At 41.9% G+C, this 20,056-nt stretch overlaps 4 protein-coding genes across 4 annotated transcripts; 2 read left to right on the forward strand and 2 right to left on the reverse strand.

The window, feature by feature from the left end:
• The first annotated feature begins 450 nt into the window (after positions 1-450).
• rcn2 (reticulocalbin 2) lies at positions 451-5,587 on the forward strand. Its single transcript, XM_076733995.1, has 8 exons — positions 451-519; positions 4,085-4,225; positions 4,312-4,414; positions 4,497-4,693; positions 4,769-4,882; positions 4,973-5,066; positions 5,180-5,319; positions 5,444-5,587. Exons 1-8 carry the CDS (start codon positions 451-453, stop codon positions 5,585-5,587), a joined length of 1,002 nt encoding a protein of 333 aa, XP_076590110.1.
• Positions 5,588-6,096: 509 nt separating this feature from the next.
• Positions 6,097-13,334, forward strand: pstpip1a (proline-serine-threonine phosphatase interacting protein 1a). Its single transcript, XM_076733994.1, has 15 exons — positions 6,097-6,197; positions 7,371-7,471; positions 7,559-7,633; positions 7,736-7,770; positions 7,864-7,970; positions 8,089-8,151; positions 8,668-8,772; positions 9,331-9,376; positions 9,652-9,731; positions 10,215-10,313; positions 10,404-10,500; positions 10,663-10,750; positions 10,882-10,967; positions 12,077-12,174; positions 12,262-13,334. The coding sequence occupies exons 1-15, from the start codon at positions 6,168-6,170 to the stop codon at positions 12,391-12,393; spliced, it is 1,242 nt and encodes a 413-aa protein (XP_076590109.1). The 5' UTR covers positions 6,097-6,167; the 3' UTR covers positions 12,394-13,334.
• Positions 13,335-13,562: 228 nt separating this feature from the next.
• tspan3a (tetraspanin 3a) lies at positions 13,563-17,796 on the reverse strand. The gene is made up of 7 exons (XM_076733996.1): positions 17,431-17,796; positions 16,417-16,608; positions 16,106-16,180; positions 15,787-15,888; positions 15,536-15,688; positions 15,366-15,449; positions 13,563-14,428 (listed from the first exon to the last, which is right to left on the reverse strand). Exons 1-7 carry the CDS (start codon positions 17,491-17,493, stop codon positions 14,336-14,338), a joined length of 762 nt encoding a protein of 253 aa, XP_076590111.1. The 5' UTR covers positions 17,494-17,796; the 3' UTR covers positions 13,563-14,335.
• A 784-nt stretch (positions 17,797-18,580) lies between these two features.
• Positions 18,581-19,414, reverse strand: ch25hl1.2 (cholesterol 25-hydroxylase like 1, tandem duplicate 2). Its single transcript, XM_076732470.1, has one exon. The coding sequence runs from the start codon at positions 19,412-19,414 to the stop codon at positions 18,581-18,583; it is 834 nt and encodes a 277-aa protein (XP_076588585.1).
• Positions 19,415-20,056: the final 642 nt, after the last annotated feature.

The following is a 20,056-nucleotide window of genomic DNA, read 5'->3' on the forward strand; positions in this document are numbered from 1 at the left end:
AGGGTTTGTCTAGTAAACCATCACTCAGAGGTGATAAAATATACTGCAAAATGAAAAGAAAAACTGGTTTAAGTGACAGTTATCTGCAGCTTTGAATCAAGCACAAATCTAACTTTTGGATGATATAATATTACTGACACGTCGAAAAGCACATCCATCTGCCCACACAGTTCTCTGTTTCTCGGTTGCGACTAAAGATTTGCATTGGGAGACTCAGTCATCACCTATAAGTCGTGTTATTGTCACATATACAAGCAGAGAGAAGGACATTTTTGCACCCAAACCTGCATATTATATACAGTGCATACCATATATGGGAACTTCAGTGTATATATATCTTGTTGTTGGTTTACATGCATAACTGAGATTTTTAGTTCGAAAATGAAGTTCAACAGAATAAACGTTTATTATGAAATCTGTGACCGGAAGTACGTCTGTCCTCTCGGGTGAATGACGTCGAGAACGTCAACCCGTGAACAGAGAACTTTCCACGGTAACAACATCTCTCCTATCTGTCAGGTTCGTTACTTTATTGTTGGCTTCTTTGCGTTGTCTTTAGTGTAACTCTGTCTTGTTTGTTTTGGCTAACACAGTTGATTTTCTCCTCGACTCTGCCTGTGCGTCTGTTTCCTTCTTGTTCTCTGTCAAACACATAAAGAATAGACAGGAATTAATTCAAACTAGACAAGAAAGAGTATGTCTACCAGCCCCTCTCGCTTCATCTCAGACGCAGCAATTGTGGTAGATTTTAGCAGGTTTCATCATCATGCAGGACGAGGCTTTCATATAAAGTTTAGTTTGTTAAACTTCCTCCAGCTGACCACAAGGTCGCACAGTTGCGGCATTGCTTTGCCTTTAGCTAGCAAACCACATTGGAAGCTAATTAATAGCACTTTGTAGCATTCAAATTCCTGTTTTTCTTACTATGAGAGTCATTATACTCATGAATGGATTTATAAAAAAAAAAAATGCTGCAAATGTGAAAAAAAAAAAAAAAAAAAAAAAAAAGACTTTTAAGTTGTGGCCCCTTGTTGATGTCAACCCTGTTACTTGGGATGAAAACACCCCTTTAGAGATAATGGACTTTTCCGAAAGTTACACCTTGCCCAGGAAGTGACATCATGTTCCTATTTCTAAAGGTTGTGGAGAAAAGTGTAAGTTGTGTGCTCCTCTTTTCATGCATTTTCTTCAAGTTATGTCATGTCAAACAGAGGGGGACGAGCTTGTTGCGTCAGCACTGTTACCATAAATTCATTGGTTAAAAAGTTATTTGTTTGAAATTCTGAATGTACATATTTAACATCATTTAGATGTCTCCTGAATGCACACCATGTGAGACTGTTAGCATATGGCTGGTAATGGCTGCTAGTTGCCTTTTTCATCAGTTACCGTCAGACCTGTTACTTTTCAGTGGATAACAGGGTAGACTGAATGGTAAACAGGGCTGACGAAATTTTGTGTATACATGAAGATACTTCCCTTACCAATAGTAAGAGGTTACAACCAATGTTCAAGTGATTTTTGTATTTGTATATTATATGATTTTGTTCGGATGCCTCTATCTGCAGCAGAGAAACAGCACCTATACAGACAATGTAGAGATGCTGATCCTGAAAGACGACAAGCATATTTAGAAAAAGAAAGGTTAAAATGGAAAAAGGACAAAGAGACAGGCAAAAAAAAACTGTCTATTAGTGAACTAAGCGACAGAGAAAGGAGAGCCAAGTGACATGCAGAGCAACCGAAGCAGCAGTTGCAGCAACCATCGATCAGTGCCTGACGCCGCCTGTAAGTCCACACCCAGATCCAGGGCCAGATCCAGGGCCAGATCCAGGGTCAGATCCAGGGTCAGATTCAGGGCCCTCAAGGTTAGAGGAACAAGAGAGAGATAGATAGAGAGTGTATATGAGTGAGTGTGAGTAGGTGAATGTTTAGGGAAAGCATTTTAGTAAATTACATGTATTGGTGATTATTTGATTGTCAGTACAACAGTTTGACAAATCTCTGCTTTATTGTGCTGTAGGCAACATGTTCAGGGGCGTTTAAGGTCAAAGAGAGAGAGAAAGAGGCTCAACCAAGAACTGGAAAAATTGAGGAGGAGCCTGGAAAAAGACAAAAAAAAAGAAAGATAAGTACAAAAAAAGGTACTTCCGCTTGAAGAAAAATACATCGTCCCCATCTTCTAAAGTCAACCATGACTTGAGCACCCCATCTGCACGGTTACAAGAAGATGGAAGACTTTGGAAAAAGATTCATTTTTTTTCACTCGTAAAGCAAAGCTCCGCATCCCAACAAAGTTCAGGTTCCTTCTGGGTGGTACATCCAACCATTCAGGACAGAGATACGTGCATGTGTAAAATCCATGAGAACCTCGGCTTTGTGGCTTACAAGCTGAAGCAACTAAGTTTGCTGACCAACTCCAACCTTGAGAAGCTTATTGAAGAGGTCTCTTGCAGCACAAACAGGAAGGAGTGCATGTATGGAGAGTGTCCCACATGCAAACTGAAAAGCTTCCCACTGGCTACTGTTCCTGACACCAGCATGCATGTTGCGCACACACAGTGGGTAATGGAGGAGAAGACCATGCCACAAGGAAGGAAGGCTTTGTCATTCAAAGTGACAGCTAAAGAACAAATTGAAAGCTCTGTAGAGGAGCTCATTGAGCATTTCACGTGTGCTGCACAGGTTTAAGACACATGTGTTCAACATCAAGCAGCAGTTCTCATTCTCCAGAGAGCTAAAGAGAAGTCTGTCCTCACATGAATGCATTATACATGTGGATTTCTCTGAGAACTACTCATGTAAGTACAGTGCTGAGATCCAGTCTGTGCATTTCGGTGCCTCGCGCCAACAGGCATCAATGCACACAGGTGTGTTGTATGTTTGTGAAGATACACGCCCTCTCTGCTTCTGCTTCATCTCAGAATCCAAGCAAAAAGGTCCCCCCGCAATCTGGCAACACCTTGAGCCAGTACTGGACTACGTACAAGCCAATCATCCATCTGTGTCTGTGGTCCACTTCTTCAGCCACGGCCCTTGTACTCAGTACAGGCAGAAGGGTAATTTCTTCCTGTTCAGTACTGAATTGAGCAAGAGAAGCTTTGAGGGTGACACATGGATTTTTTTTTTTTGAAGGAAGCCATGGAAAGGGAGCGCCTGATGGTGTTGGGGGAGTATTAAAAAGACTGGCCGATCAACTTGTGAGTACAGGGTGTTACATTCCTGATGCCATCACATTTTACCGAGCACTACTTACAACTGGCACCACAGTGAAGCTCTTTGATGTGGAAACTGAGAACATTGTGGATGCATATCGTAACATGCCGGCGAATCTTCCATTAGTCCCAGGAGCAATGTGAATACACCAAGTGGTCACCAACAGGAAAGGCCAATTGATCACCAGGGATGTCAGTTGTCTGTTTGCCACATTGAAGAATCTGTCCTGTACATGTTTCAACACTAACCACTTCGCCTTTGCTCCACTGTTAATGGGCCCCCAAATGATCAAGGCAACCCAGGCCTCAAGCACACTAGTCAGACATCAAGCGCCCACAAGCCCCCAAGTCCTACCTCAGCCAACCACAAGCAACAGACGTACGGCAGGCAAACTGATATTAGGTGTTTGAAACATTGCTCCACTGCCGTTTGTTGCCATGGTTGAATTTCAGCTGTAACCAAGGTTCACATTTCTTGACAGGGTACCTAGGATGGTGTTTTCTCCTCCTATTCCTGATTGTTTTTGTTTTTGAATGAAACAAACTTATTGAATTTACACATGCAGTATGAGTTTCATAGTAATTATTTTCATGATCTTCTACGCTAAAACCTCATATCTGTCAACAAAGTGTTCTGATTGTCATGTTGAATTAAAAACTCATATGCATGTTGCTTTAAATGTGGAAAAAAAAAAATAAAATATACAATAGTCTGAGATGGCACAGTACATTTTTTGAGAGATAAGGATTCACTTCATTTAATAAGTTAATCCAAAACTTTTTAAAACAATACTTTGAAAATCAAACAGTGAAAAGTGAAAATGGCAAGCTCTCATAGAATGACCCATGAATGATCTCTTACTCAACAGATGGCGTCCTCCGCCCTGTTGGTGTTGCTGGCACTTCAGTTCGGGTTTGGACAAAGCTCTCATAAACATCCTCATGAAGATCATTATGTTGGCCAGCAGCACAACCCTGAACATGACATGAACGTCCTCCTGGCAGATGAGGTGTCCAAACATCCTTTTCTTACACCTTTCAGCCCAGTTTCTGCTCCGACCATCACCTGCTCACTTCTTCCTCTGTGCACCCCCAGGACGCTGAAGAGATCAAGAAACTCAGCCCAGCAGAGCAGAGGAAAAAGATCATGGAAATTGTAAAGAAAATTGATACGAATGCTGACCATCTGCTAAGTGCAGGTAAATGTATGTCTTTGAACACTTGTGAGGATAATCAGAGGTGATGGAGGTTCACACTCAGTCTGCTGTGTTTTACCCACAGAGGAGATCACGCTATGGATTCAGCATGTCTACAGAAAATATGCTCTGGATGATGCAAAGGAGCGCTTCCCCGAGTTCGACACCAACAAAGACGGCGTTGTAACGTGGGACGAGTACAACATGGTCGCTCATGACCAGTTCATGAGTTTTGATGACGAGGCTGTTCTCGAGGATCCGGAGCAACAGTCTCTCAGACACGTAGGTGGAATAATCCCATTGCACCTCAGTCAAATTCATCTGCACTACCTCAACATCGGCTCATGTCCCCTTTAGCTCCATCTGAGGGAGAGGAGCCGCTTCGACTTTGCAGATGCGGACGGCACATCGGGCCTGAATGTGACAGAGTTTCTGGCCTTCACCCACCCATCTGAGGTGGATCACATGGCTGTAAGAGGAGTTCTGCCGCCGCAAAACCTGATATGATAATGCCATTGTGTCTCTTGTCATTGATAAACATACCTTTTTTTTTTGTAACAGGATTTTGCCATTGAAGATGTGTTGGGGGAATATGACACAGATAAAGACGGATTCATCAGCCTCAGCGAGTTTATCGGAGATGTTCGTGGCGACGGTAAAACCACAGAGATTATTTTAAAACACAGACTAATCTGTTTGTCCTTGTTTCCTCTGCTGTGCCAAATAGTCATCATGTGCAGGGTTAACACTTTTTTCTGCTGTTGTCAGATGATTCCCCTTCACAGTGGGAGATTGAAGAAACTGTGCGGTTCACAGACCTCTATGATCAAGATAAGGATGGCAAGTTGAATCGAGAGGAGCAGCTGCGCTGGATTGCACCTAATAGCTACGGTTCAGCAAGAGAAGAGGTAAGACTCAGCTGCCCCGACGTAGAGCGAACACAAAATTTAAAAGAAAGTTTGAACTCATGGGCAAATGGTGTTTTTGCAGATCGCCATATTCACGGATGTTTTTCTCTTTTGTCACCAACAGGCTCTTCACCTCCTCAAGGAAATGGACCACGACAGCGATGGGCAGATCTCAGAGGCCGAAGTTTTGAAAAATCAAGAGACATTCATGAACAGCGAAGTGACAGACTATGGCAGACAGCTGCATGTATCACATGATGAATTATAGCCCTTCTGTCTTCTAGTTTATTCAAGTTTTCTTATTTGTTTCTATGATGATGTTGTCGATTTCCTGTGTTGTAGTTTCAGATTGCTGACCGTATCTGTCTAGGATCAGTTTGTGACACTAAGCAGCACCACCGCAGTGACTCTCAGCTCACCTACGGGAAAATCTGAACATCACAAGTCTCACAAAATAGTCTGTGTTGCAGGGCTTTTATGTTACATTGTGTAATATTGTAGAGCATTCCTGTTATTTTGTCCACATCCTACGTGCATAATACTGAAGAACCTGGAGAAATCGGAGTTGATTACATTTACAGAACAGGTTCGTATCGTCACCACTTTGGCGTTTGCCAAAAGTGAACTCATAGAGTGTCAGTCCAGTTGTGGTAACTGCTGACATGTTGTAGCTCTTCCTCATTTAAATCAAATGAGCAAGTGAGTGACTGTTGCTGTTTGAAGGCTCGTTTCCTGAATGTGTCATGAGCCGTTTCACTCGCAGCGAGCCTGTTACGCTGCTCAGTGTTCTACAGTGACTTCAAGCTGAGCAGATTCTCCAGCAGGGACTATTTTTAACAGCTGCCAAGATGGCATTACAATTTAAAGACGCCTTTTGGGTGAGTTGGAGTGATGGCTACTAATCCCTGCTATTTGTTTTGTGGTGTTTGTGTTCAGAGTTGAAGCTGACATGAGTAATCACTGAGCTGTGAAGTCAGTGTTGTATTCAGTGAGTTTTGAAGTAATCTCTGTCATGTACCTTCCCATTTTTTTGTATCTGTGCTTTTTTATTTAACACTTGTCATGGATTTAGCTCACCTTTGACTTAGCCCTGTCTTTAGACTTCTAATGCTGTTTTTTGTTTCTGTTTCTCACTTTGAACCTCACTGAATTGTTGCTTTGATCAAAACATTTCTTATTTTCTATGTGCGCACTCTTGATAAGCAAAAAAGAAATGTCTCGTTGATCTTTGTACTCTTATTTCTACCTAAAGCCAGGTGTGTCACACAAACTGAGCAGGGATGTCTCAGTAGTTTTTTTTAACTGTAAGTCTATGACAGCCAAAATAACACTTCAATACAGCAACGTTATGTTGGTAACTGTGTTCTGAGTCGTTATTGAATTTCCTGTCAATCGGGCTTTGATAACATACACAGTATGTGCAACAGTGCAATAACCCAGAGCTCGAAATAGCCAGGTGACCATCTATCAGCACAGTGCAATTGTTTTTACCATGACCACAAGCAGAGCATGTGGAACTGGCCTGTTAATCTCTAGCTTCAGTTTACTTTGTGAAGTGCTGCGCTTCCTTTTTCCTCTTTATTCTCATCCTGCTATCAGTATTCTCATGTAAATTCAAGATCTCTACAACAACAAAAATGGACATTTGAGATTTTTACAGCAGCAAGTTCACTTCAACATCAGTCAAATTTAAGCAGAGTCTGAATTCTTGTACACGAGAAGGGGCTTTTGGTGCTTTTCCCACTTGGCTGCTTTCTGTTCAGACCCCAGCAGCAGTAGCAGCAGTAGCATGTTAACATTTTCCATTCTTACTAAGACACCACTGCAACACCTCTACGTGTTAAAAAAAAAAGTCTGATTCAGAAGTCAGCAAAGTTAAGCTTGCTGTTGAACATCATTTACATCATCAGCTGTTACCTAAAGATGATTATTTGGGTCTTTTGAATACTGAGAAATGAAGAAACAAACATTTTTTCAACAATAGGCTTTTTGAATTAACAAAATCTAACTTTGTGTGTGAAAGTATTATGGTTTGGTGTTTATGCTTCCAGGGAGAGGACTTCACCAGTAATATGGGGTACGAGGTAATCAGTCAGCGACTTAATGATGGTCGACGCACATGCAAAGAGATGGAGGAGCTCTTGAAAATGAGGTGAGCATTTCTTGTCAAATGGACATGCGTGAATGGAATGACCGCATAGCATCGTGGTTCAGCTCTGATGTGGTTTTGTCCATGTAGGGCATCAGCAGAGGAGAAATACGGAAAGGAACTGGTCACCATCGCCCGCAAGGCTGGGGGCTTATATGAGATTTGGTAGGTGTGCGTGCTGATTTGAGCACTGATCTGCTCGTCAGAAGTGGACAGAAAACGTTTCAAAGCGTGAAATTTCACCATCTCATTTTGTTTTTTTTGCAGCACCTTGAGAACATCTTTTGACGAAATGAAAACACGTAAGCACAGGATATGTTTCCTGCACTGTCTTTCTTGTGTTTCTCACACACGTCTCAGTTGGGTTTTCAGCCATACGTTTTGGTGCCTTTCAGAAATCGAAAATGTAGGAAACTTGCACATTCAGCTTTCTGGATTCCTGAAGGAGGAGGTGAAGAGAATTGAGCAGTTCAGAGAGCGACAGAAGGAACAGAGGAAAAAGGTACACATGACACATGTTTTTCTTCTTCTCTCATTTGCATATAGAGGAAATCCCAAAAGAGGCCTCTCTGAGTAGCTTTCTGATGATTTTTTTCACGATGTCAACCCTCACCTTTTAGTTTGAAGTCATCATGGAGAAGGTCCAGAAGACGAAAGTCTCCCTCTACAAGAAAACAGTAGAAGTAAGGTCAACTCATACTATCATGATGATCTATATGGTCACACCTCGGTGTATTTCTAGTTCTCTTTTTATATAATTGTACCGGTGGTAAACGGTGTGAATCACCTCAGGTGCAACTTTAGTGCAGCTACATCCTGCTTGTATGTACAAAAGGTGCATGAAGTGCAGCTGTGGTATTCCTTATTCTGAGAAGGCTTTTGCATCAGCAGTGCTCTGCACATTTATGATTTGTAAGAGGAAGATGGTTTTGCAACAAAATAAATGACAGCCATAAGACATGGCTGTCATAGGCACAGTAAGGAGCCTGAACTCATTGTACCCAGAAGAAGGAAGTGGGTTCGTCCTTGAAACAGTTTTTTTCCTGCACATGCATGGCTCCTCTTTCTTGACTGAACATGCCCCCCCGACACACACACCCCCGCCCCTTTTTCCTGTCGAGGGTTCGTAGAATGAAGTGCTGATGAACAAGGCATGGGTGTTACGGTTTCATATGGTTAATGTTCTGTTTCCCTCCCAGTCTAAACGATCCTATGAGCAGCGCTGCAGGGAGGCAGATGAGGCAGAGCAAACCGCTGAGAAGATGAGCACCGCTCCCACAGCCACTCCCAAGCAGATCGAGAAGGTAAATCTGCAGCGGCTCAGTGAAGCTCCAGCAGTGATTTCCATCAGGGTTCAAAGGACGAGTGCTGCTTTACACTTTTTTGATTGCTCATTTTATTTATTCATTAACAACACAAGTGTCATTTTTTTCTGTGCACAGTTGGCAGTTTGTTGTTTTTCTCTTACAAATAAGTCCAACCAGTGAATATTTAAAGATTTTTTTGTTAACACAAAAGAAAAAACACTGACAAGACAACACAGGGAGGACAAGAACTCCAAATACATACAGGCCAGTTAAGTAAATTCCACAGGAAATAATAGAGCATGCTTACCTGAGGTGTTGCATCTTGTGCTGGTTTGATGTTGGTGTACAGAGGTGTGTATGTGGGTGTGTTTGTGTGTCTGTCTAGGACAAGTGAAAGAAAGAGAACAAGGTAAATAGTAGAAGGTAGTTTCTCAAACAACACTGACACTTCTTCCAGAGTTACTCCACAACCCGGACAGAACAGCTTCTATTCAGAGTTCTGATGTAATTTACAAAAATGACATAAAAAAAACTTAATAAACTCGTCTCTTTCAGATGAACAACAAATCGAAACAGTGCAGAGACGCTGCAGAAGAGGCCGGTAAGAATAGACAATGAGTGACACGCTCTCCTTTCAAATAGGAAGCCGCTATGGTTTACCAGAAACTTTTTTTTTGAGGATTGTGGTAACGTTTACTTCCCTTTTATTGAAGATTCCATAAATAGGATTAGAAGCAGTCTAGTATATAAATCCATCTATTGTTATGCTTACTATGTTGTGACTGTGATACTTGTAAATGGTACATTACACCTGAAAGTTGAATCTGTCATAGAAGATCTTTATTTATTCTTTTTTCACAATGAATCTGTCTTCAGAGAAACAGTACATGTCAAACATTGAGCAGCTTGACAAGATACGCCAAGAATGGGAATCAACACACATCAGCACGTGTGAGGTAAGGCACCGCATTACAAGCTGTATTTCTCCACTTACTGCAATTATCACTTGAGGAATGCGCACTAAGGCTTGATGCATTTTAAAATGTACTGACTTAGGCCAAGAGTGGCAATACCCGAGGCCTGTTTTGTCAATGAGGATGTGCAATACTTCCTATACAGTGAGTCACCAATCTACCAAAATGTGTTCCGGGCAACTAAGTCACCCTACGTGTGATAACATCAACAAAACTGCGGCAGCCATTCAACCACTTTTTCCATCTCTATTCAAACAGCAGAGGATAATACACGTACAGACACACACACACACACACACACACACACACACACACACACAATGAAGCAGGAAAGAAAACAGATGAGGAAAGACAGCGGAAGGTGGAGCTCCAGTGTAAAAGTGTACATGCAGGACTGTGTAGGTGTCAGTGTGCTTCAGTGTTTTCTAGATTATTTACTTCTTTTCCAATCTCAATGTTTTACAGGTGTTTCAGCAACAGGAAGAAGACCGCCTCACCATACTAAGGAATGCTTTGTGGGTGCACTGTAACCATTTATCAATGCAGAGTGTGAGAGACGATGAGGTGCGTGCTGTTGCTCTCACACATCTATTTGTGACAGGCCGACACTGAAGTGCATATTTAAAACTCACTCGGGTCAAACCGCTCTTTCAGTGTTATGAGGACGTGAGGAAAACGCTCGAAAATTGCGACATCATCACAGACAACAACTGCTTTGTGGAGTTGAAAAGCACCGGCTCAACCCCCGCAGGTACGCAGCCGCCCTGATTTTCATTTGAATATGATCCAAGATGGACATTTTAATATTATCTCTCAGCTGCGACTGACATGTTTTGGCATCAGTGCAAACAGGTGATGCTTTGGATGGGTTAGATTTTTTTTAATTTACTGGATTTCAATGGTCCTTTCGCAGCTCCAATCACATACCAAAGTTACTACAATAGGGACGCTGCAGCCGACAAAAACGGCAGTGCTGGATTCGTAGGAGGAGTCATGAAAAGGTCAGAATTCCACAGTGAAAAGCACTGTTACCAAATTCATAATGAAGGATTATGATTACAGATTATTATTACCAAATGTTTTTTTTTTATCCTCTCCCAGTTTCTTACTGAGTACTTTCCCCAATTTGCAGGTTTTCAAATCTTCTGCAGGGGAGTTGCTCCGGTGGCTCCAAAATCAGCATCAATGAACCAGTTGCGCAACCTGCTGGCATAACAGGTAAGTCATTCAAGTAACACCGCAATTTCCAAAATGATCACAGACATGACTGTCAAAGCCGCTTGATCCTTGCAACACAATGTGTGGAGCAACTAGAAGAAACATACTGGAATTATTCTTTACACCAGAAACATTGTGGAGTAGCTGCTGGCATTTGGAAGGAACATTATAAATACAAATAGGATTATGAATTGGCGTGAGGCGTCAAGCAGCTATGACAGACATGCCTCCAACCTGAATCAGTTTTAACACCTTAAAACCACTTTCTCTCACCACAACCCTGAAATACCAGACATACAGATGTAACCAGTAGCCAGACATCCTTAAAAGCAGATAATACAAATGGAATGAAAATAAATAAATATTAACGGCATAACAAAAACAGGGTTACATTATTATGCTGTTAGCTTCCATGTCTTCAAGAAACATTAAAAAAGGAGAGTAGACCCTCTGACCTAATATCTGATAGGATTTCGCCAGAGGTGGAAGCAGTACTCAGATATGTAAGTACTTAAGTAAAAGTAGAAATACCACAGAAATGCTCTGTTACAAGTAAAAGTGATGTACTGACATTTTTACTCAACTAGTAGTTCAAAAGTATCAGCATCAAAATATACTTTAAGTTCCAAATATAAGAGTAATTACGCAGAATTTCACGTTTTAGAGGACTGTAGTTTATTGGATCATAATTATTGATGCATTAATGTGTTTATCACTTGAGTGTTGAAGCTGGTAAAGCTTGTTTAACTACGTTATACAGTTTATCTGCAGGGTAGCTAATGAATTTCTCCTCAGGGGTCAATCAGATTTTAGCTTAATGCATAATAATCCATCCTAATTTACTTGTTGATGATATTTTAAATTATTAAACTAAATCTGTAAAATAACTTGGACGTTGTCATGTAAGTAAAAACTATAGTGTTTGCCTATGAAATGTAATGGAGTAGAAGTATAACAAAGTAAAAGTACCTCAAAATCGTGCTTAAGCAGTCCTTGAGTAAATATAGCACCACTGGATCATCTCAGTCACTCGTTTGGGTAGAGAGTTTGACGTTAGGAGCTGCTGTTAGCTGAGCCGATGCTGATTGTGTCTGCGATCCTCTCCACAGCACAAACATCAGAAGGCGTATACGCTTCCATTCCTGGATGTCAGGGCTCCCAGCTGAGCAGTCAACAGTACACGGTCGTGTATGACTACGAGGCACAGGTCAGCGTCTCGACACGGATGTCTAACCTCCACGTGAGCTTCACTTTCAGGGATATCTGTTGACTGACTGCTTCTGTCTTTGCGTAGGGCGACGACGAGCTCTCTGTATCTCTTGGGGATACCGTGGTCGTCATCGATCAAGGTGAGGACGGCTGGTGGACGGTGCAAACAAATGGCTTCACTGGGTTGGTTCCAGGCACTTATCTAGCCAAAGAATGAGTTTCCCTGACAGCCATATGTAGGACTGTATGACTTTCACTCCTCCATGTAACATTCTGCAAAGATCTTTACATTTCAAACAACCTCGTAGCTTGATCTCATCTGTTGTTCATATTTCTGTCACAAGCATCACTAAAGCCCCTACGTGTAGGATGAGTGACATTTTCGAACTTTGGCGCCCCCTGTGGTGGAAAGATAGAAGACACTGTAGCAGAGAATATACCCCATGGGACCCCAAGACCATGTAAATGAAGGGCTGACTCACGCCTCTGGAAATAGAATGTCACATAATAATCCCACAGATAGGGGCTTTCCCACACAGTAGCGTGAGACAGTGGCAAATGGTGAATTATTTATTGCTAAGGCACATATTCAAATGTCTTCTCCCTTACAGCTGGTGTGAGTGCTCCTCATACCACTGACAGCTGGGAGATTTAGTGATCTCTTGCACAAGGTCACCGCACTAAGTTTACTCCTATACTGTGGTATTCTTGTATAGCCCTGAATGCTGGGCAGAATGATTTCTGTCGTTGGCCTGTATATAATTTCTATGTGTGGTTGTTTTATTCAAAGTGCTAAAAATAATAATTATTTGTGAATGAGAAACGTGTATTTATTCTATATAAGAGACAAATCCCACACCCTCTACACTGTCTTAGTCCCAGCTGTCTAAGAAAACTGTTTAGCATGTGACGACACTTTTTTCCTCATATGACCCATTTGTAGTAATCGAGGATATTCTTATTAATGTGGATTACATGAAGACCAGAGCAGAGCAATCCAAACAAAGCAGCTGAAATGCAACTAGGCGCTACTCATGTGCCTGTGCAGGCTGCTCTCTTTGGTTCAAAGATATCCGGTTACTCTGCAGCGGGTGACGCATTGCTAACTCTGTCTATCAAGTAACCAAAGCTGAGTCATTTTAAGTTAGATGTCCACAAGAGGTTGCAGAAGCAGGCTCGACTAGGTCTGCTGATTCACAGACAAAAACATTCAGGCTGAATATGTGAACCCCTCAGACCCCTCCCTCACGGGAAACTCCTGAACTTTGACCTCTTTTGGGACCAAGTTGACTTGATCTTCCACTGACAACAGCCAATGAATATGAGCCTTATTTTGATGCAATTTCATTTCTGTGTAAAGATGTGAAATTTTATAAAACACACTCCTTTAATTTCAAACTTTACTCACATTTTATTTACATTCTTGAGTCTTGCCATTTCTACATATCAGCAAATCAAATCCTATAACTACCATCAGTAGACTGCTGAGATAAAAACAAACAGCTACAGGACAAAGTCTGTCTAGAGTTAAGAATGCATTACTACTCGCACAAATGCCCACATACTGAAGGGGATTACAAGAGCTGATTCTCAAAAGAAGGAAAAAGCCAGTTAAGTTAAATAGGGCTGTCGCGTCCGCTATTTCTTGAACACTGCTGGTGAAAGGTGAGGCTTTAACCAAAAATGAGCTGTAATAGTGATAGTAGTAGAATAGTAGTAGCAGCAGCTGCAGCAGTAGTAGTAGTAGTAGTAGTGGTAGTAGCAGTAGTAGTGGAAGTATGGGGTAAAATTATAGTCTTTTATTCAAGTATATGACATATTTAAATATAAAATATTAAAGCAAAGCAGTACACAGTGCAAACTAACATATGAGGAAAGGACCCTGTCCACATTTCACTCCATACATGACTAACCAGGTTTGAGTTTGGTAAGATGAGGTCATGCCGTCCTCAGAGCAGCAGAATACTTCCTACATCCCATTACTTTGACCATGAGAGAATTTGGTCAAGAGCTTTTTTTTTTTGGAAAAACAGGTAAAATACATAGCTTCGGTGTGGTTAGTGTTTTAAGGTTAGTGTGGTAATAGATTATTTCCATGCTCTCACCAGTGACACGTACATTCTGGAGATGTTTTGTTATGGTGAGAAATGTGTTGTCCTTTATGCGTAGGTGCCCCCTGTGATGAGAAGCTCGTAGGCAGGATCTCTGCCTCTGCGGCACAGCACGACACAAGCGCACAGCATCCCCAGCATCTATGACAAAGAGAAAGACGTCTTTTTACCGTTTTCACTGTTGAAGGGTTGTTTGCAGTTTAGCTGGATTTGAGCAATAGATCCGCATTTATTATTTGCTTATTCTGAATTTGATGCAGCAACACGTTTCAAACAAGTTGTAACAGGATCAACGAAAGACTGGGAAAGTTGTGGAATGCTCCAAAACACCTGTTTGGACGGAGCCAGGCTAGCTGCTTCCCCACTTGCAGTCTTTATTCTAAGCTTCGCTAATCCGCTGTTGGCTTACATTTACTGGCCAGACAGACTGATATTGATCTTGTCAGGCACGCAGAAAATGACGTATTGGGATTTTTAAATCATCAAGTATCTCTTTGTTGTAGAACACAGAGGTTGATTCCTGCAGACATTTATCATTTCACTATTTCATCTGAGAGAGTGAGAAGTCCTTCTTTGTTTTCCAAGCTATACTGAAAACATAGCGGACCGTGAAATGTGTGTACCGTTACACCCCATCCTACAACGGCAACAAATTATTACTTCTCCTCTCTTATTAGCAAAGAGCAGGGTACAAAACATTCATCTAGCAGCTTCTTCTTTCTCACTTTCACCAGCTAGAACGACAAACCGGACCAGCAGACGGATCAGCTGTCAGGGATTAAAAGTTAATTCTGTGAGTCACTTGATGGCAGGCCAAAATAAAACTTGGCTGTTGCCTGAAGGCTGGTGTCTGTGCTCTGCCACAGAGTGTTGAGGAGGTAAAAGACGTGTCACACTGAAACACCCCACAACCACTTGTGGACTGAGATGACTTTCTCTAGTCTCAACATGTCAAACAGAGTGATGCGTCTTCTCTCTCTCTTAATTTTTTACAACATTTAAGTATAATAGTGGACTCAGTATCGATGTTTAAGGGCTGGGTTTTTAGTTAAAAACCGCTGATGTGAAAGTTACATACCTGGATGGCAGCAAATGTCAGTGCAGTCCCGATGACATACATCATGATCTCCTTCAGCTTCTTCACAACCAGAGCTTCACAACCCTATAACACCGAGAACAAGTTCAGATATATGAGAGTATAACAAGTCACTCCATTTGAAAATGTGACAAATTTAGAGGTTGATTTACTTCTGGGTAGAGATCCTCAGGATGAGCCAGGGACCCTGTGCAGCTTCCTACATTATTTTTGCAACAGCTGATGGGTACGCTGTTGTTTTTGGATTCTTCATACCAGTGTGTATACTGCCAGTCTGAGTAATTGTGGATCCCGCAGCACTGAAGCTGTGAAAATGAAAACGAAAACTCAAGTCAGAACACTTCCAATAGAAATACAGGTGAATCATCATTACATCTCACTGACAGAGGATTTCTGTCCTCACCTGTTTCTGAACGTAGTCGATGGCGCGACTCTGGGCATTGCTGTTGGTGCCATTGTAGTCATCGTACACTTTCTTGATGGAACTATTAACTTCATCTTCAACCTGGCAATGTTTGAGAAAGGTCAGATTACACATATGACGAAGCATCTTTTTGAGTGGAACAATGCACCAAGATTGCGCAAACAGGCAATTTAGATTAGGTTATTTATGACTGACAGATGCTTCTTGCTCTTGCTGGGTGTGATCTGCTGGGTGACAAGTTCAACATCAAACAAGGTCAAGACAAACAAACGTAGCGACTCGTATTTGACTTACTGACCTTTGCTCTGTAAACGTATCCGAGAACCACCACTGCGACTTCCGTCATGAAAACCAGCAGGAGAATGACGACAAACTGTGGATTGAATTTCAAAACTTGAGACGCACAGACAGCAGACAGAAGCTAACATGCACACGAGCAAAATGCGGACTGTCTGACACTTTTGCATTGCTCAAGTTAGACAGAAAACCACTGCTTGTGAAACAAGGGTTGAATGATGCAGTTTCTGCTCCATAATGTTTCAAAGTTCATTAATCACTTCCACCTGAACACCCTCATCTATCCAGCTGCAAACCAGCTACTTCACTGACCGTTGTAAGCCCACAGTAGCTTTCTCTCACTGTAGCGCAGCATCCAATGAGCCCAATAATGAAAAGGAGGGCTCCAACTGCAATAATGGTCACTGCTGGGATGAGCGTGTACACGTCTTCAAAGAAGTGATCGTAGTCATCGTATGTAATGAAGACATAGGCTCCAACATAGCACAGGATACCAGCAGCAGCCTGTGGGTGAAATGAAGGGGTGACACGGCATGAAAAACTCAATTCACTGCAACAGAGGAGCAAAAGATGTTTCACACTTTTGTCTTCACTCCCTTTATATTATCTGGTTTCTGCTGCACCGTTGATATAAATGAAGATGAACAGACTGAGGTGCTTTTATACAGTATGTCACCACTGAGAGTGCCCTCACTGAATACATGTTACTCTGCTCAGCTGAGTACAAGCTTTAGGTGCTTGTTCTTGAATATTTCCGATATTTCCGAACACACTGATGTGATTTTAACAGGTTTAACTACCCAGAGGTACACAGTCAAAAGTGGCTCCCTCTCAAACTGCTGCAACACTGAAATGCTATTAACATATTTATGCAGCAGTAACCATATAAACCCAACCATACCTTACACACGAAAATAAACTTCTAAATGTGTTTTGAACTTGGTTTGCTAACTGTCCTCTGGTATCTGAACGCTATTATCGACATGTTTGGTTCAGTCCTAATCTCTGCTGTTTGGGGATTTAGGTTAACCCAGCGTCACAGCCTGCAGCGAGGGTCAAAACAGTGATAGTTTGACTTCAGTAAGCTACGGTGCATTTTGAGTCTTTTTACTCTAAAATGAGATGAAGTCTTGTCAGCGGGAATTATTAGACCTACCACACCATGTCTCTTGAGTAACTTGTTTCCGACAGCCCTCTGAAACTAATCCCTCCCTGGCAAAACAAAGGTCGGTTCCGGCAGCTAGCAGAGCAGCTGGCCGGGCACGCAGCTAGCTAGCTGATGCGCTGTGACGCACGTTTAAAACTGTCAGAAACCTCCAAACTTACCCAAAATGTCAGGTTGAGAAAGACCAGGACCGTCTTAGACGACGTGATGCCGCACTGTCCCATCTTCTTCAATGCTGTACGTGTTGGAAAATAGTGCAGGTTTCTACTCAGACATGTCCCGGTCAGCTCCACCACTTGCACTCCATATCCCAACTCAGTGACACTGGATCTGATAACAACAGCGACGCAGCGCCACCAACACGACCAGAATGACAACAACAGACTCACCGGGAACAAATTACAGATTTATCCCAGAGTTTTGCATTATAACGGGCCAGAAAATACTGCAGGCATATTTTAACTTGCGAACCGTAAGTCTTTTTATTCGTGGCATATACAGTCAACTGTTAAAAATAAAAGTATGTTAAATTCATGGTTGAGTATTTTGCTGCCATCTAGTGGTGGAAAAATATAATTCGACTTTTACCTGCTGGGGCCTCATATATAAAACATTTGATTATCAGTGCCACTCTGGACTCACTGGTCAAATTACATGACCTCAAAAATACTAGAGGAAAACTGGAAATCCAGAGATAAGGTAATTTATTGTTGAAAAATAAAGGGGAAAACATATTAATCCTGAATTAGCGATCACTAAATCATCAACATGAGCACTTTGTTGTGCTTGACACAACTGCAATGAAGATTTTAAAGTGGAAATGTAATCAAATGATTTTGTCCCTTTTGTCCACTCAGTCAAATGAAATAAAACCCACTGAAAGGAAACAAAACACGGGGTAAAGATTGAAAGGGTGGCTCATATTATTTACATGAGGACGAATGTAATGTAAGCCACGTCTGAAGCTCAGGATCGTGTTCAGAGTAAAGAAACCAGACACACTGGGAGGCATACATTCAGGCATTATTTAGATTGTGCACAAAATTGCCACGTGTGCAAACTTTTCAAGATATAATCGGCATATTTGCTCATTATAATTGAACTACAGGAAACTTTTAAAACACCTTATTGCGACAGTGTCATTTTATTCAGATACAACACAGTTACATGGTTCCATTTGTTTGTGAAGGAAAATTTAAGATTCAGAAAAGTTATAGGGTTTTCTTCACATTTTAATATCCACATCATTTTGAAAAACACATAAAAGCACAGGTCTCTGTCTGCAGCTGCTACCAGTAGTGTTAAAGCCTTCTATTTCACAGCAGTAGAGAAGCTGAAGTCAGCATGCGTGCCAAATATTTTGTCCCAGTGGCTGAAGTGTGGTGCAAAATTGGTGTTGGGTTTCTGATGGTGCACATCGTGTTTGCTGGGCCCCCCATAGATGCCAAAAGGTATCAGACGAGATGTGGACCAGGGGAAATCATAGCCACAGTGATCCTCTATAGAAACGTAGACATGCAACACCATGAACGTCCATGTGGTGAGTAGGTGGCATCTCAGGATCACAGGATTCAGTGTGGTCCAAAAGCCGACTGTGACCAGCTCCCAGCCGCCAAGACACTGAGTGGCTAGAGCGAAAGGAGATGAGTAATTATGATGGATGGCATGGAAAGTGACATACAGCCAGCGGATCCTGTGATGGAGCAGGTGCCAGATGAAGTACTGGAAGTCAAAGAGCAGGAGGTTGTCTATCACGCCGGCAATCAGCTCCAGCAGGGACGGGGCCCGGTCCGGCAGGTCCACGGGAGGCCTCCATGCCCACTGGGCCACTGATGCTGGGAGCACAAGAAACACATGGTTGTACAAGGTGACACCTGCACAGTGCAGCAGTGTTGAGGCTGTCGGACGACGGCTGGGTTGGATCTTGAATTGCTGGACCCATGTCCACCTGTCTCCCATGATGTCGCAAACAAGGAAAGGGAGGCACAAGACGAAGTAGGAAGACACAGTCAGAACAATGGGAAAGAGAGGAGATCTCAAATACTCTCTGTAATTGAGCTTTAGGCTGTCCCACAGAGGCTGCAGCAAAGAGCCATTTCCTAAACATCTTGTCCAAAGATCTATGCTGGTGTCTGCAGGATACATCCTGAAGGTGAATATCTTAGAAATGCCCAAGGAATGTAGAAGTTTCAGCCAGCAACAGCAGCTATGGTGAAGACTTTTTTCCATGAGAGTCTGCTTGTGTTTTGCTCTCTCTGTAGTGTCAAGTAACAGCTGGGTGCAACAGTGCAACAAATTATTCATAAACTCTGCGTAACCGGTAACATATAGTTTCACGCATGATGAATTGTTCAGCATGGAAAATTATTCAAAAAAACGTGTGACTTTACTCTCTCAAACTTTTTGTTAGTGCTATATCTCTGCCATTTAACACAGATACACAAGCACAAAGGAACTATTGTTTTGTTCACTAAATGAAAGACACACTAACATGATGAGGATTCCAAAGGGGAGAAAGGAATATATTTTACAAGTCATGTTTTATATAAAAATGAAAACAGAATAAAAGGATGCAAAAAATGTTAAAAAAAAAAAAAATGTTGCATGTATGTGTTTCTTTGGTGTGTTCAGGTGAGCACCTGAACTGATGCGGTTCAGATTTTAACAGCAGGTCTGTTTGAATGTGAACCAAGTGCACAATCTGGACAATATTTGGCATAAAATATACAAAATACCATTATATGTGTATATAAGGTGAATGATACATTTATAATAAAGTACAACTGC

The sequence above is a fragment of the Chaetodon auriga genome, chromosome 6 (assembly GCF_051107435.1).
Source record: "Chaetodon auriga isolate fChaAug3 chromosome 6, fChaAug3.hap1, whole genome shotgun sequence".
NCBI classification, from domain to species: Eukaryota; Metazoa; Chordata; class Actinopteri; order Chaetodontiformes; family Chaetodontidae; genus Chaetodon; species Chaetodon auriga.

Excerpts from the sequence above, each read along its gene's own strand:
- rcn2 (XM_076733995.1), top strand. The coding sequence starts at position 451 with ATGACGTCGAGAACGTCAACCCGTGAACAGAGAACTTTCCACGGTAAC. Across the intron at positions 520-4,084 it reads ACATCTCTCCTATCTGTCAG|ATGGCGTCCTCCGCCCTGTT; the intron begins GTTCGTTACTTT and ends CTTACTCAACAG. Across the intron at positions 4,226-4,311 it reads ACGTCCTCCTGGCAGATGAG|GACGCTGAAGAGATCAAGAA; the intron begins GTGTCCAAACAT and ends GTGCACCCCCAG.
- ch25hl1.2 (XM_076732470.1), bottom strand. The coding sequence starts at position 19,414 with ATGTATCCTGCAGACACCAGCATAGATCTTTGGACAAGATGTTTAGGA.
- tspan3a (XM_076733996.1), bottom strand. The coding sequence starts at position 17,493 with ATGGGACAGTGCGGCATCACGTCGTCTAAGACGGTCCTGGTCTTTCTC. Across the intron at positions 16,609-17,430 it reads TTCTCAACCTGACATTTTGG|GCTGCTGCTGGTATCCTGTG; the intron begins GTAAGTTTGGAG and ends TTTCACCCACAG. Across the intron at positions 15,889-16,105 it reads GATACGTTTACAGAGCAAAG|GTTGAAGATGAAGTTAATAG; the intron begins GTCAGTAAGTCA and ends AAACATTGCCAG.
- pstpip1a (XM_076733994.1), top strand. The coding sequence starts at position 6,168 with ATGGCATTACAATTTAAAGACGCCTTTTGG. Across the intron at positions 7,971-8,088 it reads AGAAGGAACAGAGGAAAAAG|TTTGAAGTCATCATGGAGAA; the intron begins GTACACATGACA and ends CTCACCTTTTAG. Across the intron at positions 8,152-8,667 it reads TCTACAAGAAAACAGTAGAA|TCTAAACGATCCTATGAGCA; the intron begins GTAAGGTCAACT and ends TTTCCCTCCCAG.